The sequence below is a fragment of the Cyclopterus lumpus genome, chromosome 10 (genome assembly GCF_009769545.1).
Source record: "Cyclopterus lumpus isolate fCycLum1 chromosome 10, fCycLum1.pri, whole genome shotgun sequence".
NCBI classification, from domain to species: Eukaryota; Metazoa; Chordata; class Actinopteri; order Perciformes; family Cyclopteridae; genus Cyclopterus; species Cyclopterus lumpus.
Genome location: NC_046975.1, coordinates 23366825 through 23381583, shown reverse-complemented (window position 1 = coordinate 23381583; position 14759 = coordinate 23366825). Strand labels below are relative to the sequence as shown.

The 14759-nt window shown below is 50.7% G+C and overlaps 1 protein-coding gene across 1 annotated transcript in view; it reads right to left on the bottom strand.

Annotated features, from left to right (window-relative positions):
- The window catches only part of fat2 (FAT atypical cadherin 2), an 85126-nt gene that overhangs the window by 44134 nt on the left and 26233 nt on the right, over positions 1-14759 (bottom strand). Inside the window, exons 7-12 of the mRNA XM_034543573.1 lie at positions 9766-9905; positions 8254-8316; positions 6901-7113; positions 6138-6348; positions 1714-5381; positions 628-1024 (exon numbers count right to left, since the gene is read on the bottom strand). Of these exons, the coding sequence (XP_034399464.1) occupies positions 628-1024; positions 1714-5381; positions 6138-6348; positions 6901-7113; positions 8254-8316; positions 9766-9905 (4692 nt within the window). The remainder of the gene's footprint in view (positions 1-627; positions 1025-1713; positions 5382-6137; positions 6349-6900; positions 7114-8253; positions 8317-9765; positions 9906-14759) is intronic.

Sequence of the window (14759 nt, the reverse complement as noted above, 5' to 3'; positions counted from 1 at the left end):
ATGTGGGTTTTTTTCCCCGATGAATAATTCACAAAACGTCTGCGTTTTGAATATTAAATATGAGGCTGACTCACCTTGGGTACTTTGCATTTTATTGTTTTCTTATCTTTCTTTTATATGTATATAAAATTTTTTTTTAAAAACGTTCGACAGCGATCGGGTGATTATTTAAAAATACAAATATATTACCGTCTCTGAGCCACTACCGGAAATCTTTGTTGAATAAGTAAAAATCCCTCCACATCAAATCACACCGGCGGGTAACTTTAATGTTTATTAGTTGTGTCAAAAAACGTTTATAAATAATCCAAAAGACAGCAAGAGCTCCTTAAGAACCGCGAGAGGAAAATTAAATAAATTTGCATTATTCGGCGGCTTTGTTTTTGTCGTTGGCTGCGGGGCATCTGGTTGGTAGTCCTGTCGTGTTCAACCTCCTCCTCTTTGTGATCAACCTGAGGCCGAACGAAGTACCATCGTGACTCAAGTTGTGGGCGATTTACAAAGATTTAATTGAAACTTGTAGCGAGTTGACTGATAAACACACACACACACACACACACACACACACACACACAGAAAAAGACGTACGAGTGACACGCAATTACGTTTCCGTTCATGCAAACTCACCTGTGATGTAACACGTCACGAGGCGGTTCTCCAGCGAGACGTCGGCGTCCGCGGTCGTCATGGAGACGATGACCTCGCCGGGGCTGCTGTTCTCCACCACGGAGCCGCGGTACGCGCTGGCGGAGAACTGCGGCGGGTTGTCGTTCTCGTCCGTGACGGTCACCTCCACCAGGACGCTGGACGACAGCTTGACGTCGCCGCCGCGGTCCGTGGCGACCACGTCGAACCGGTAGAACCTGGCGGCCTCGCAGTCCGTCTGCCGCGCGGTGGTGATCCAGCCGCTGTCGCCGTCGATGGAGAACACCTCGGTGGCGTCCGCCGCGGCGTCCTCGGGTCGGGACGCCAAGGTGTAGGTCACGCGGCCGTTCGTGTCCGTGTCCGGGTCGTTGGCGGTCACCTGAGGGTCGAAATAAAAAGGGTTAAAAGGTGAGAAATGAAAACACAGAAAACGGCAAGGTGGCCCCGCCCCTAAAGCATCCCATAATTTATGGTCTGTTTGACTCTATATGACCATAAACTACTAAATGAACATCACGCTGTATTCAAGAAGACTTGAAACTAGAGATTGAGACCATAAACTCATGTTTACAATGTTTACTGAGGGAATAAATCAAGAGAAGTAGAGTCATTTATATAGACTTCTATACAACCAGAGGAGTCGCCCCCTGGTGGTCAGTAGAGAGAATGCAGCTTTAACACATGAAGCATAGACTTCTATACAACCAGAGGAGTCGCCCCGTGGTGGTCAGGAGAGAGAATGCAGCTTTAACACATGAAGCATAGACTTCTATACAACCAGAGGAGTCGCCCCCTGGTGGTCAGGAGAGAGAATGCAGCTTTAACACATGAAGCATAGACTTCTATACAACCAGAGGAGTCGCCCCCTGGTGGTCAGTAGAGAGAATGCAGCTTTAACACATGAAGCATAGACTTCTATACAACCAGAGGAGTCGCCCCCTGGTGGTCAGGAGAGAGAATGCAGCTTTAAGGGCTCGTATTTAGCTAATATCAGTGTGGGCATTTCATTTGAAACAAAACTAAAACACACGTCCACAGTGAGTAGCAGCCAGTTCTAAACGTTCTCACCTGGATGACGGTGGTTCCAGCGGGCATGTTCTCAGCCAGGAAGGCCCTGTACGGGTTCGCCTCAAACAGCGGCTGGTTATCGTTCACATCTTGGACCTGGATGCTGACGGACACCAGCGACGCCACGTCGGTCCCGTTGTGGCTCCCCCGAGCGATCACGTCTATCTGATACCATTTGGTCCTTTCGTGATCGATGGTCTTCTGCAGCAGCAGAGTCCCGCTCTCTTTGTCCATGCTGAACACTTTGTCCTTGTTGCTCTCCACGGTGTTCCCGTTCACCAGGCTGTAGATGAGGGGCATCTTGGAGTCCGCCCTCACCGAGCCGACCTCCGTCCCTATGGGGATGTCCTCCGCGGCCGAGAAGCTGTAGAGGGGCTCTGAGAACTTCGGGAGGGGAACCTCGGGAGGAACCACTTTGACTTGAACGGGCACCGTGGAGTTATAGAACGGAACGCTGCCGTCGCGAGCTTTCACTTTGAAGTTGAAGATTTTGTTCTCCATGCCGACGAGGCTCTCCTTGACGCTCACGACTCCGGTGAAAGGGTTTATCTCGATGACGTCTTCGGTCGCCCCTCCGGCTTCGTCCACCGTGTAGGTGACGTCGGCGTTTTTGCCGTCGTCCGCGTCGTAAGCCACGATCTGGATCACGGGGGAGCCTTTGTTGACGGTCGACTGAATTGAAACCTGGTACTCCGACGCCTTGAACTGGGGGACGTTGTCGTTCTCGTCCGTGAGAATGATCTTGACCGTGCAGAAGGCCACTTTTCCGCCGCCGTCCTTCGCCATCACTTTGATGGCGATGACCCTCTGGGCCGGGTTCTCTCTGTCCAGCGGTTGCGTCGTGACGATCTGCCCGTCGATGTCGATGGCAAATTTCTCGTCGGCGAGCTTGTTTATGATGGTGTAGTCAACGCTGCCGTACGGCCCGTCGTCGGGGTCGACGGCCGCCAACCGGATCACCCGGGTCCCCGCCTCGGCGTTTTCGGCCAACTCCGCTTCGTAGACGCTCTGCTTGAAATGCGGACTGTGCCTGTTGCTGTTTATCATGTCGATGTTCACCGGCGCCGTTTTCTGGAACACCCCGTCCGACACCGCCACCGTCAGGTTGTAGTAAGGATCCAGATTCCTCTTGCAGACGTTGGAAAAGGAGATGATTCCCGAAGACTCGTTGATGTTGAAGTAGCGGCCTTCGTTCCCCGAGAGGATTTTGTACCTGAGGTTGTCCGGGTCCCCGGAGTCCGGATCCGACGCTTGGATCTTGATGACTATGTGGCCGCACTTTGCCATTTCATCCAGAGAGGCGTCATATTGGGAGCTCGCAAAGTCCGGCGGGTTGTCGTTGACGTCGGTGACATTTATGAAGACGTGGGCTTCGCTGCTGAGAGGAACGCTGCCGTTGTCGGTGGCTTTGATTTTCAAATGGAAGTGTTTCGTGTTTTCATGGTCCAGCACCTGTTTCGTGACGATCAATCCGCTACGGGGGTCTATCTCAAAGAAATCTGTCTCGTTACTCTCCGTCTTCACCAGCTGGAAGGTCAGATCTTTATTTCTGCCAGAGTCCCTATCGGAGGCAGAAAGCTGCACCACAGCAGTGTGGATTGGGAGGCCCTCCTCTAAGGTCACAGCGTACGCTGGCTTTGAGAAAACCGGCGCGTTGTCGTTCACGTCTTCTACTTCCACGTCAACGGAGGCCTCCGAGAAAGCTCCGGTGACAGAGTCGGTGGCGCGAACCGTCAACGCGTGCGTGGTTTGGCTCTCGTGGTCCAGGGGGTCGGCGACGGTCAGCACGCCGGTTTTGAAATCGATGTGGAAGTGCTGCGAGCCGTTTTCCTCTTCCAGGTTGTAGATGAGCCGATAGCCCTCTGGATTCCTGGCCTGGACGTGTAAGATGGTGGTGAGCGGGGGCACGTCTTCAGGGACTTTCAGGGGATACAAAAGGGTCTGGAAAACGGGGTTGGTTTGATTCCTGACTTGAATGCTGAGCTGTGCCATTGCGCCGTGTGCGGGCTCGCCGCCGTCTGTAGCCAAGACGGTCAAAACATACTTATTCAGAGCTTCAAAGTCAAGAGGCCTTCGGAGGGTCACATCCCCGATGTCGGGATCTATCCCGAAGAGGCCGTAGTCGTCCTCCAGCGAGTACACGATGGACCCGTTCTCTCCCAGATCGCCATCGACGGCCGTCGCTTGATACAAGACGTCTCCCGGATCGGCGGTTTCGGAAATCGCCATTGAAAAAGGCAAGTTTAGAAACTGCGGAGCGTTGTCGTTCACGTCGTCGATGAAGACCTTGACCCGGGCGGTCGCTGTCCGAGGCGGCGTTCTCACGTCTTCTACCTTCACCACCACGTCGTAGACGTCCCGCGCCTCTCGGTCGAAGGGGAAACCAGTTGTTTCAAGGACGCCGGACGTCTGGGAGATTACAAACATCCCCACTGGGTTGACTATGGAATATAAAAGAGGCTCGTTTAAAAAACAACCTGTGGCTTGGAGTGCCGCCACAGCTTTGACCGTTTTTACGTTTTCTGCAACGCTCGCCGAATACACTTTCTGCTGAAAGCCAAGACCGCTCTCCGTGACGTTTGTTACGTTCACTTTGACGATAGCCGAGTCCTTGTAGAGCCCGTCGGAGACTTTGACAACCAGCCGGTAAAAAGGCCCAAATTCTGACACGTTGCTCACGGTGATGACTCCGGTATTGGGGTGAATTGAAAAGGCGTTGTGAAGATTCCCCTCGGTGATGGTGTACGTGACCAGCGAGTCGGCATCGTGGGCCGCGACGCGCACCACCTCCGCGTCCGCGACAGCCGGCGAGATGACGGATGGCTCGTACAGAGGGGCGCTGAACTGCGGCGGGCAGTCGTTCACGCCCAGGACTTGAATGGTGACCTTGGCGGGCTCCGTCGCGTACAGCGGCGGCTCCCCGGAGTCCCTCGCCTGCACGGTGAAGCGATACTCGGCCTCGGCTTCAAAGTCGACGGGCGAGATTAAAGAGATGGTGCCCGTGCTCGGGTCCAGCTTGAAGACGTTCCGGGCCTCCGGTTCCAGGATCTGATACACCAGCAGAGAGTTTGAATCTCTGTCTGCGTCGGAGGCCTGGATGACCAGAGGGGTGTTCCGCTCTCCCATCACCATGCTGGTCACGCGAGCCGACTCGCTGACTTGCCCCAGGTACGCCCGGCGATGAAAAACGGGAGCGTTGTCGTTCTCGTCGATCACGTAGACGTGAACGACGGCCGTGGACGAGGCTCCGGCCGCGGTGGAAGCTGTGACTGTGAGCTTGTAGGAGGCACAGTTCTCAAAGTCGAGGGGCTTTTGCGTCGAAATCGACCCGGTGTACGGGCTGATGCGAAACGTTCCGTTGGCGTCGCCGCTCTCTATCCCGTAGTGCACGGCGGCGGGGCTGGAGGCCGAGACGGCGACCACCGGGGTTCCGAAGGCGCTCGACTCGCCGATCTCCGTCAGGTATTCGTCCGAGGAGAAGGCAGGCGGGGTTTGGTCGGAGGTGCGGATGTGGACGTGGACGGAGCAGAGGTCGCTGCGCTGAGGGAAGCCCTGATCGGTGGCCTTCACCGTCAGGTGGAAGCGGTCCTGAGGCTGAAGGTCCAGAGGTTTTACCACGCGGATGGAGCCCAGCTCTGGGTCGATGGAGAAGACGTTGTCGATATTCCCTGCAGGGAGAAAAGAACAAATTATTATAATCCATCCTATCCTTTTTTTTATCCTGACACAATGACTTCATCTCCTACGTATCGGCCTCACGGGCTTGTATTAACAATGCATTTGTTGTTATTACAAAAACATTTAACAGGTACATTTATATATTATTCTGTGCTGAAATGTAATTTTTTTTTAAAGAGGAAAAACTCAATATTTTGGGGGACGTGGTTTGAAAATTGAATACATAATCATTACATAATAAAATTGTACTTATTGAGCTTTTCAATGTTGTTTCGATCATCTCATCCAAGTCTCACGACAATTAAAAATAAATAGTTTTTCCATAACTTGGCTTTAAAAAAAATAAGTTTTAGCGTTAAAAAGTGCCATTTTCCTCCAAGTCAGTTACATGAATGGATGTTGTCGGCTGTATGAAATGCAATGAGCCAGCATAACGTAGCATTTGGGGGTCATTACCGACTGCTGTGATCACATGTTGCCCGGCAACACACTGGAGAGACCAGGAGCTTTAAACGTCTAATCCCAAACAGAAAATCTACTGAGAAAACCTTTTTTTTTTTTTTTTTTTTTTCTCCCTCAGGCGGCGTCGTAATCGCCGCCCTTAAAACCCTCAAAGCTGAGCACTCGACATCTGAAGGCTCTGCAGCTCCCGGCGGCCCGTATTATAAAAATGGCGGCGGCTCCCCACGTGTGTGCAAAAAGCACCGCGAAGCTGGAGGAAAAAAAAAAGAAGCAAAAAGGCTCACCGGAGTTCAGAGAGTAGCTGACGTCGGCATTGCTGCCCGTGTCCTTGTCCAGGGCCTTGACCCGGACGACCTCGGTGCCCGGAGGGTCCGCGCTGGACACGCTGGCCTCGTAGCGGGGGCTGAGGAACGCCGGCGAGTGGTCGTTACAGTCCTCCACGCGAACCACCACCTTCGCGAAGTTCCTCTTCACCGGGATCTCCTGGTCACGCACCTGAAGAGGAGCAACGGAGACGACCGAAGCTGAAATATCTTTAAATAATTATATTTAAATAATGAGTTCTGCACCAGTTGTGCTTATTTTTAAAAAAAAAAGGCACTTTTAATGCAACGTGTGCATTGTTTTTAATCTTCCATGCACATTTAAAATCTGAATTATTTTAGTATGACCAGAATATCTAAACAATATAAACTAATGGATGTACTGTTTCTTCATAGGCTATGAAATAAAATAAACTAATTATTATGCCGAACACACCATTTAAAACATTAACACATTTTAAATAGCTTTAAATGTCCGGTGCATTTGAGCCGTTTACAATAAATTGGGAAATTATAATTTTGAAATAAATTGAAACATAATTTTAACTGTCTGCTCTTTATTTGACTCGTTTTGATCCTTTGGATTCTTCATATGTTAAGTTAGTTAATAATGTTGTATGAGTGTATACACGTCAAATGTAAGGTGAGACAAAATAAAAAATAAACACGTAATTGTTAAACGCATATTCCTTCATCATTAGTTTGATTTCTACCGCGTGGTTACCATGACGATGAGCGTGTGAACGGAGATCTCCTCGTAGTCGAGCTCCTGCGTCAGCACCAGGACGCCGCTCTTTGGGTCCAGGTGGAAGAGCTTGGCGCTGTCCGGATGGAGGCCGCCGTGCACGGAGAACACCAGCTTGCTGTTGACGTCGGCGTCCACGGCGCCGACCTGCAGGACGTCCTTCCACGGGGAGGTGTCCTCGGGAACGCTCACCTGGAAGGAAGCGCGCAGGTTTCAAGGTTCGTTCGAGGTCACGGAAAAAGAACCCTGGGCGTCTCCGCTTTTCAATTTGAAGACATTTTCTGTTGGAGCAACACTTAAAGAGACGGAACAGAGATTACTGTGATTACAGGAAGACTACAGCAAGCCTTGTACTGTCCTGATAATTACCGTGACGCAATTCCTGTTCATAATAATCCTCGACGTGCGTTTGAATTTAAATCTTTAAAAATATTAACTCTCGAAAAGCTTCCGTCTAATAACCACCTGAGCTGAAATCCATAAAGCACAGCCTGCGGCACTCAGCAATTTACATAATCAAACATAATAAAACACAACAAAACACACTCCTTCTCAGAATCTGAGAAATATCGGTGCGCTTTCTTTTGATGGAAAGTTAGTCAGTCGAGATGTATTTTGTTGTATAAAAACCCTTAAAGAGCTGGTTTGGATTTGTTCAGATAAAGTACTGTTTGTCCTCCGTGAACACGAGGATGAAAGTCCTTAAAGGGACAGTACCACACAGGAGACGCTGATCCCTCCGTCGGTTAGTTCCTTCACAGGGTTCATACACATTTTGACTTTTTCATGACTTTTCCATGACTTTTCCATGACTTTTCCATGACTTTAAACCAAATTTTCATGACCAAACATTTTGTGAAATCTCGGGTGTATACATGAAAAAGTGTGAGAGCGTACGCCTGTTTATATTTAGAGCGTCTTTCTTTTAAAAAGCATAGTAATTATTTTAAAACTCAGCGTTAAATATAAACATATGAATATTTAAAAAAAAGTTTAGTTAGTTCCTTCACAGGGTTCATACACATTTTGACTTTTCCAAAACTTTTGAGATTTTTTTTAATATATCATTAAGTGCTTCTGTCGGTCTCTATGCATTACATTACATTATTACATTACATGTCATTTAGCTGACGCTTTTATCCAAAGCACGACATCGACTGCACTAATATACAATCATCCAGACTATCCCTTTAAGTACACAGGTGCTCGTCACACCTGGTTGCAATCGCTGACACACCCAGAATTAACTGTAAAGAATGTCCTCCGGGGTGTTATTACTGTAATAAGCCCCCCCCCCGTGAGCTTTAATAGCCCCGCTGGATGGACCCTCACCTCGTACAGCGGCGTCAGGAAGACGGGCCGATGCTCGTTCATGTCCAACACGCGGATGTAGGCCTGGAAGCAGGAGACGACATTAAAAAGACAAGCAGAAGGAAACTTCACACCCCGATTTCAGATTCTGTTCTAAACCCGAGAGAGACGTTCACGCTCAAAACAAGGACTGGAGGGAGGGAGGGAGGGAGGAAGGAATGAAGGGATAGCATCCCCCCCCCCCCCCCCCCGCCCTTTGTTGTTGTTGAGAACATTGTGTTTTTCTCACTTAAAAAAGTTCTGCAAAAAGTGAGCCGAGCTGATCATCGTCTCGTATTTGTGGAATTACTTTTCTAAATGTCATTTTGGTGTGATCACAAAAAGACACGATTTCCCTGAAGTATTCTTCAATTTTCTGCCATTCTTACATGTTTTGATCCTGAAATAAAAAAGGGAAATTAACTCCCTTCCTTCCTTCCTTCCTCCCTCCCTCCATCCCTCCCTTCCTCCCTTTCTTCATTCCTCCCTTCCTCCCTCCCTTCCTTCCTTCCTTCCTTCCTCCCTCCCTCCCTCCCTCCCTCCCTCCCTTCCTTCCTTCCTTCCTTCCTCCCTTCCTCCCTCCCTTCGTTCCTCCCTTCCTTCCTCCCTCCCTCCCTTTCTTCATTCCTCCCTTCCTCCCTCCCTTCCTTCCTTCCTCCCTCCCTCCCTCCCTCCCTCCCTTCCTTCCTTCCTTCCTCCCTCCCTTCGTTCCTCCCTTCCTTCATTCCTCCCTTCCTTCGTTCCTCCCTCCCTCCCTTCCTCCCTCCCTCCGTTCCTCCGTTCCTCCATTCCTCCCTTCCTTCCTCCCTCCCTCCGTCCCTTCCTCCCTCCCACCCTTCCTCCAACCCTTCCTCCCTCCCTTCCTCCCTCCCTCCCTTCCTTCGTTCCTCCCTTCCTCCCTCCCTCCCTCCCTTCCTCCCTCCCTCCCTCCGTTCCTCCGTTCCTCCATTCCTCCCTTCCTTCCTCCCTCCGTTCCTCCGTTCCTCCATTCCTCCCTCCCTCCCTTCCTCCCTCCCACCCTTCCTCCAACCCTTCCTCCCTCCCTCCCTTCCTCCCTCCCTCCCTCCCTTCCTTCGTTCCTCCCTCCCTCCCTCCCTCCCTTCCTCCCTCCCTCCGTTCCTCCATTCCTCCCTCCCTCCCTCCGTTCCTCCATTCCTCCCTTCCTTCCTCCCTCCGTTCCTCCGTTCCTCCATTCCTCCCTCCCTCCCTCCCTCCGTCCCTTCCTCCCTCCCACCCTTCCTCCAACCCTTCCTCCCTCCCTCCCTTCCTCCCTCCCTCCCTTCGTTCCTCCCTCCCTCCCTCCCTCCCTCCCTCCCTCCCTCCCTCCCTCCCTTCCTTCCTCCCTCCCTTCCTCCCTTCCTTCCTTCCTTCCTTCCTTCCTTCCTTCCTTCCTTCCTCCCTCCCTCCCTCCCTTCCTTCGTTCCTCCCTCCCTCCCTCCCTCCCTTGGTTCCTCCCTCCCTCCCTCCCTCCCTCCCTCCCTCCCGTTTCCTCACCTGTGTGGTGGCGCTGTGGTGGCCATCGGTGACCCGCACCGTCACGTTGTAGTTGGAGCGCCGGGAGGCGTCGAGCCGCCGGGCGATGGAGAGGGTTCCCGTGTTTCTCTGGATGTCAAAGTCCTTTTCTTCATCGCCACCTGAGAGAGAGAGAGAGAGAGAGAGAGAGAGCGAGAGAGAGAGCGAGAGGGGTTCAGTCCGTGGGCTCGAGGGCGTCCAGCTGTCACATGCGATGTCTCAGACGGCGTGTCAAGAGTCTGCAGGTCGGAGTTTGACCGATGGAAGGAAAGATGCGTCTTGGCATCGTCCTGCAGCGTGTGAAGGGCAGGGGGGGGGGGGGGGGGGGGGGGGTCTGTAATTAATAATATGCTCTCTGACACCTTTGAAGGCCAAAAACTCGGATCCCACTGGTCCCAAAATCGGGGGAGTCGATCGTGTCAACTTTTTGTAAAACACGTTTTCCAATAAACTGGAATTAAAAAATAGCAAAAGAAAAAAAATATATAAAAGAGAGAGATAGATTTTTCTGTCCTTCGTATGGGATCCATCATCACAGCGGGACATATCGACGGCGTCTTATGCGGAGAGACCCACCAGACCCCCAGACCCACCAGACCCCCAGGCCACCAGACCCACCAGACCCCCCAGACCCACCAGACCCACCAGACCCACCAGACCCCCAGGCCACCAGGCCACCAGACCCACCAGACCCACCAGACCCCCAGACCCACCAGACCCCCAGACCCACCAGACCACCAGACAAGCTGTTATTTTCCTTGTTGCTGCCAATTAAAATGGAAAAAATGGTAAAATGTGGAATAAGTTTTTTTCTTCTCTCTTTCACCAAAAAAACTCCTCTCTCTCTCTCTCTCTCTCTTTTTCTCCACTCTTCCCTCCTTCCTTCTCTTTATCCTGCGCCCCCTTGATTCCTCTCTCTCTCTCTCTCTCTCTCTCTCTCTCTCTCTCAGCAGGTTGTGTGTTCGTACGCCTGTTCCGACCAGATGGTGTTTATTGAGATGTACACACCTTGCGGAGGGCTCAGCACGCACGCGCGCGCACACACACACACACACACACACACACACACACACACACACACACACACACGACGGTTAAGGCCGTCCTTTCACTTATATCTAAATCACGTATGTGAAGAAGGAATGAAGCACTTCTCTCCCGTCAACAACAACAAAACACTCCATGCAGTATAATCTGTTTGTGGACCTGGAGTCGACCCAACGATCGGTCCGTTACGCCGTAATCAGCGAGCTGAAAACGACGGGGTCCGTTTAACCGATTCAGGATTCGCTTTCCTAGAAAAGACCCAAACACCCGAAGGCTTCGCGGATCAAATACTAAGTAAACAAAAGAAGACCGGATGGGACTCGGCGATGCTCGTCGCCGGCTGTCGTCTCAGGACAACGAGAGGGAAGCCGGATGAAAACGATGTTTCACGTTACCGATCATTTCAAGGAAGATACCGGTACCACCGCCGCGGTCGGGGGTTCCATTCCCAACGGGCAAAACAAAAACAAAAAAGCATTTTACTCGTGGCACGGGGAGATAAAAATAAATAAACAAAGTGCCACAGGAAAAGAACGATGGAGGGATTTCACCGACGTTTATTTTTTATCAATCTATCCGTTCTTCCATTAATCTTCTGGGTCTTTATCTGGGACCACAAGGCATGCCGAGAGGCCTCTGGCTCCTCGTCCCTGACCTCCCTCTCAACTTATCTGATTTGATTTTTTAAAATGGTTTTCGTTCTTTTCTCATTTATTTCCTCGTTTTCCGGACGAAAAACAGGAGGATGTTTTTTTTGGGGGGGGCGGGGGGGGGGCTATCCAAGCGAACGAGCTGCGATAAGCTTCTCGCTGAGTGCCGCCACGCGGTTAGCGAGCGAAGAAAGCGGAACATCTGGCAGCTGAAGAGACAGATTTTCTTTTCTGAGGAGTTAGTGGATGCAGTGGCTGAAAAAAAAAACAAAAAAAAGAAGAAACACGGGACTTTCACCAAGGAGACATCCGTTCGTGTCCCGCGTGAAACTAAAAAAGTCAAGCAGTGTTGTCCTCTGAACCTAAAAGGTGTTTTTCTTTTGTCTTTCACGTCGTGGCCTGTGCAGCTCGGCCCGTCTGAAGGCATCAGAGTGAGAACTGCTCATGACGCTCATTCAAATCAAAGGGGGCTCAATGCAGCCTTTTGAGAGGTACATTGAGAGCTCAGGCTGGGACATTTGATATATCGTGGCGTATGATTGAATGAACAAGCTCCCCGAAGTTTTGAGTGTCTCCATCCTCACGTGGTCCAGACATCCAGCATGGCCTTCAGGGCCAGTTGGCATGACAGACCCCCCCCCCCCCCCTCCCCCCCCCACAGCGGCGTGTTGCAGGCACAGACTCAGGTCAACTCTCCTGCAGAGAGGACGCCGCTTCCTCTGATTCGATCAGCAGTTGCATTCTTCAGATCACTGCTCACGAGGGCGAGGGGAAAGGTGAGGGGTCGGGATCGATTGATTCTCTCTCTCTCTCTCTCTCTCTCTCTCTCTTCATCCCTCTCTTCACTCCAGCCGTGCAGAACCGTGACACACAAACTTCAACCAAAAGTGCAGCGACTCCTTGAATGAAGGGGATAGATTGTCACCAAGCAGGACCTCCTGCTTGATTCAGGCCCAGAGACGGCGTCCTCCAGTTGCTGCAGACCCCCCTCCCCCTCCCGAGTCTGCGTTTCCACTCTGGGGGGGGGGGGGGGGTTCTTCATTTGTCTCGCTATCGGCAGAGAGGCCACGATAGGCATCTGGGTTCTGCTGCCAGAGAGGAGGAAGGTGAGAAAGCAGCCCTGATGGTATCTGCGTGGGAGAGAGAGGAGTCCTGTGACGGGACAACCCCCCCCCCCCCCCCCCCCCCCCCCGGAGCAAACACCAGGGGGGGGGGGGGGGGATATACTTATTATATTTTTCAAATATTGGACAGGTCAGTTAATTATATATAAATACATATATTTTAAAAAAAGAACATAAAGAGTAAATGCAAGAGACATTTTTCCATCTAAACAAAAAGATGTGGAAAGACGAAAAAAATAAAAGATGTTTTTCATGCTTTAATAATTTTGGAAACTGTATTTTTAAACTATCGTTAGCAGACTCCTTCAGGGGGGGGGGGACGGGGGACGGGGGACGGGGGGGGGGACTTGAATGTCAGAAACTATGAGACAACTGAAAGCGTCTGTCGGGCTTCGGGGGTTCTGGCACGGCGAACCGAACAGGAGGAAGCTCCGTCAAGCCCGCCACACCTGGCAGGAAGCGGCCTGGCAGACCCCGGTGGGAGGCTCAAAGGGAACGAGGCACCGGCACGTCCGGAGTCACAGGGAGGGGGATGAGCTCCATTCCAAATATGAGAATATGGTCACGGCTTTCAAATGTTCACGACGGCCTCGGTGACGGTCGTTCTCGTAGTGTTCAGGGCCTGAGAGAAGCCAGAGAGGAGGAGGAGGAGGAGGAGGAATGACCAGTTCGTCCTTCCTGTGGTGATCTGGCAGGTGATGAGAGGAGGAACGCGTCCGGCTGACACCGAGGCCTTTTTTTCCTCTTTCTCTATTCAGCCGTCAATCCAGGAAATCACTGTGGTGGCAATGTTGTATTATTTTATCCACATTTCATTTAGCATTTAATCATCTTATATCCATCGAATCCATCTTTGCTGACCACCAGGGGGCGACTCCTCTGGTTGTATAGAAGTCTATGCTTCATGTGTTAAAGCTGCATTCTCTCTCCTGACCACCAGGGGGCGACTCCTCTGGTTGTATAGAAGTCTATGCTTCATGTGTTAAAGCTGCATTCTCTCTCCTGACCACCAGGGGGCGACTCCTCTGGTTGTATAGAAGTCTATGCTTCATGTGTTAAAGCTGCATTCTCTCTCCTGACCACCAGGGGGCGACTCCTCTGGTTGTATAGAAGTCTATGCTTCATGTGGTAAAGCTGCATTCTCTCTCCTGACCACCAGGGGGCGACTCCTCTGGTTGTATAGAAGTCTATGCTTCATGTGTTAAAGCTGCATTCTCTCTCCTGACCACCAGGGGGCGACTCCTCTGGTTGTATAGAAGTCTATGCTTCATGTGTTAAAGCTGCATTCTCTCTCCTGACCACCAGGGGGCGACTCCTCTGGTTGTATAGAAGTCTATGCTTCATGTGTTAAAGCTGCATTATCTCTCCTGACCACCAGGGGGCGACTCCTCTGGTTGTATAGAAGTCTATGCTTCATGTGTTGAAGCTGCATTCTCTCTCCTGACCACCAGGGGGCGACTCTTCTGGTTGTATAGAAGTCTATGCTTCATGTGTTAAAGCTGCATTCTCTCTCCTGACCACCAGGGGGCGACTCCTCTGGTTGTATAGAAGTCTATGCTTCATGTGTTAAAGCTGGATTCTCTCTCCTGACCACCAGGGGGCGACTCCTCTGGTTGTATAGAAGTCTATATAAATGACTCTACTTCTCTTGATTTATTCCCTCAGTAAACATTGTAAACATTAGTTTTTGGTCTCAATCTCTAGTTTCAAGTCTTCTTCAATACAGCGTGATGTTCATTTAGTAAATTATGGTCCTTTAGAGTCAAACAGACCATAAACACGTCCACAAATCAATGGGTAACGTCACGATGACTATGTCCACTTCTTATATACAGTCTATGGGAATTATTGGTTATTATGTATTTTATATATGTATATTTATAACCTGTAAATATATATATGGGAATTATGCCAAAATCTGCACCGAATAAGCGAAATGAAAAAAAGAAAGATGAATAAACAAGGTGTGTCATGTTTTTATGTTCCATCTTCAATCCTTAATGTTTCTGTGTCAATCTAAGAAGCCAGAATTAACCCGTTCCCCCGGTAACCAACGTGTTTAAACCAGGCGGCAACTTAACGTCGTAAAACATGCATTCTCTCCACTGACCAGCAGGGGGAGACTTCTCCAGTTGCACTAAGAAGTCAAGTTTGC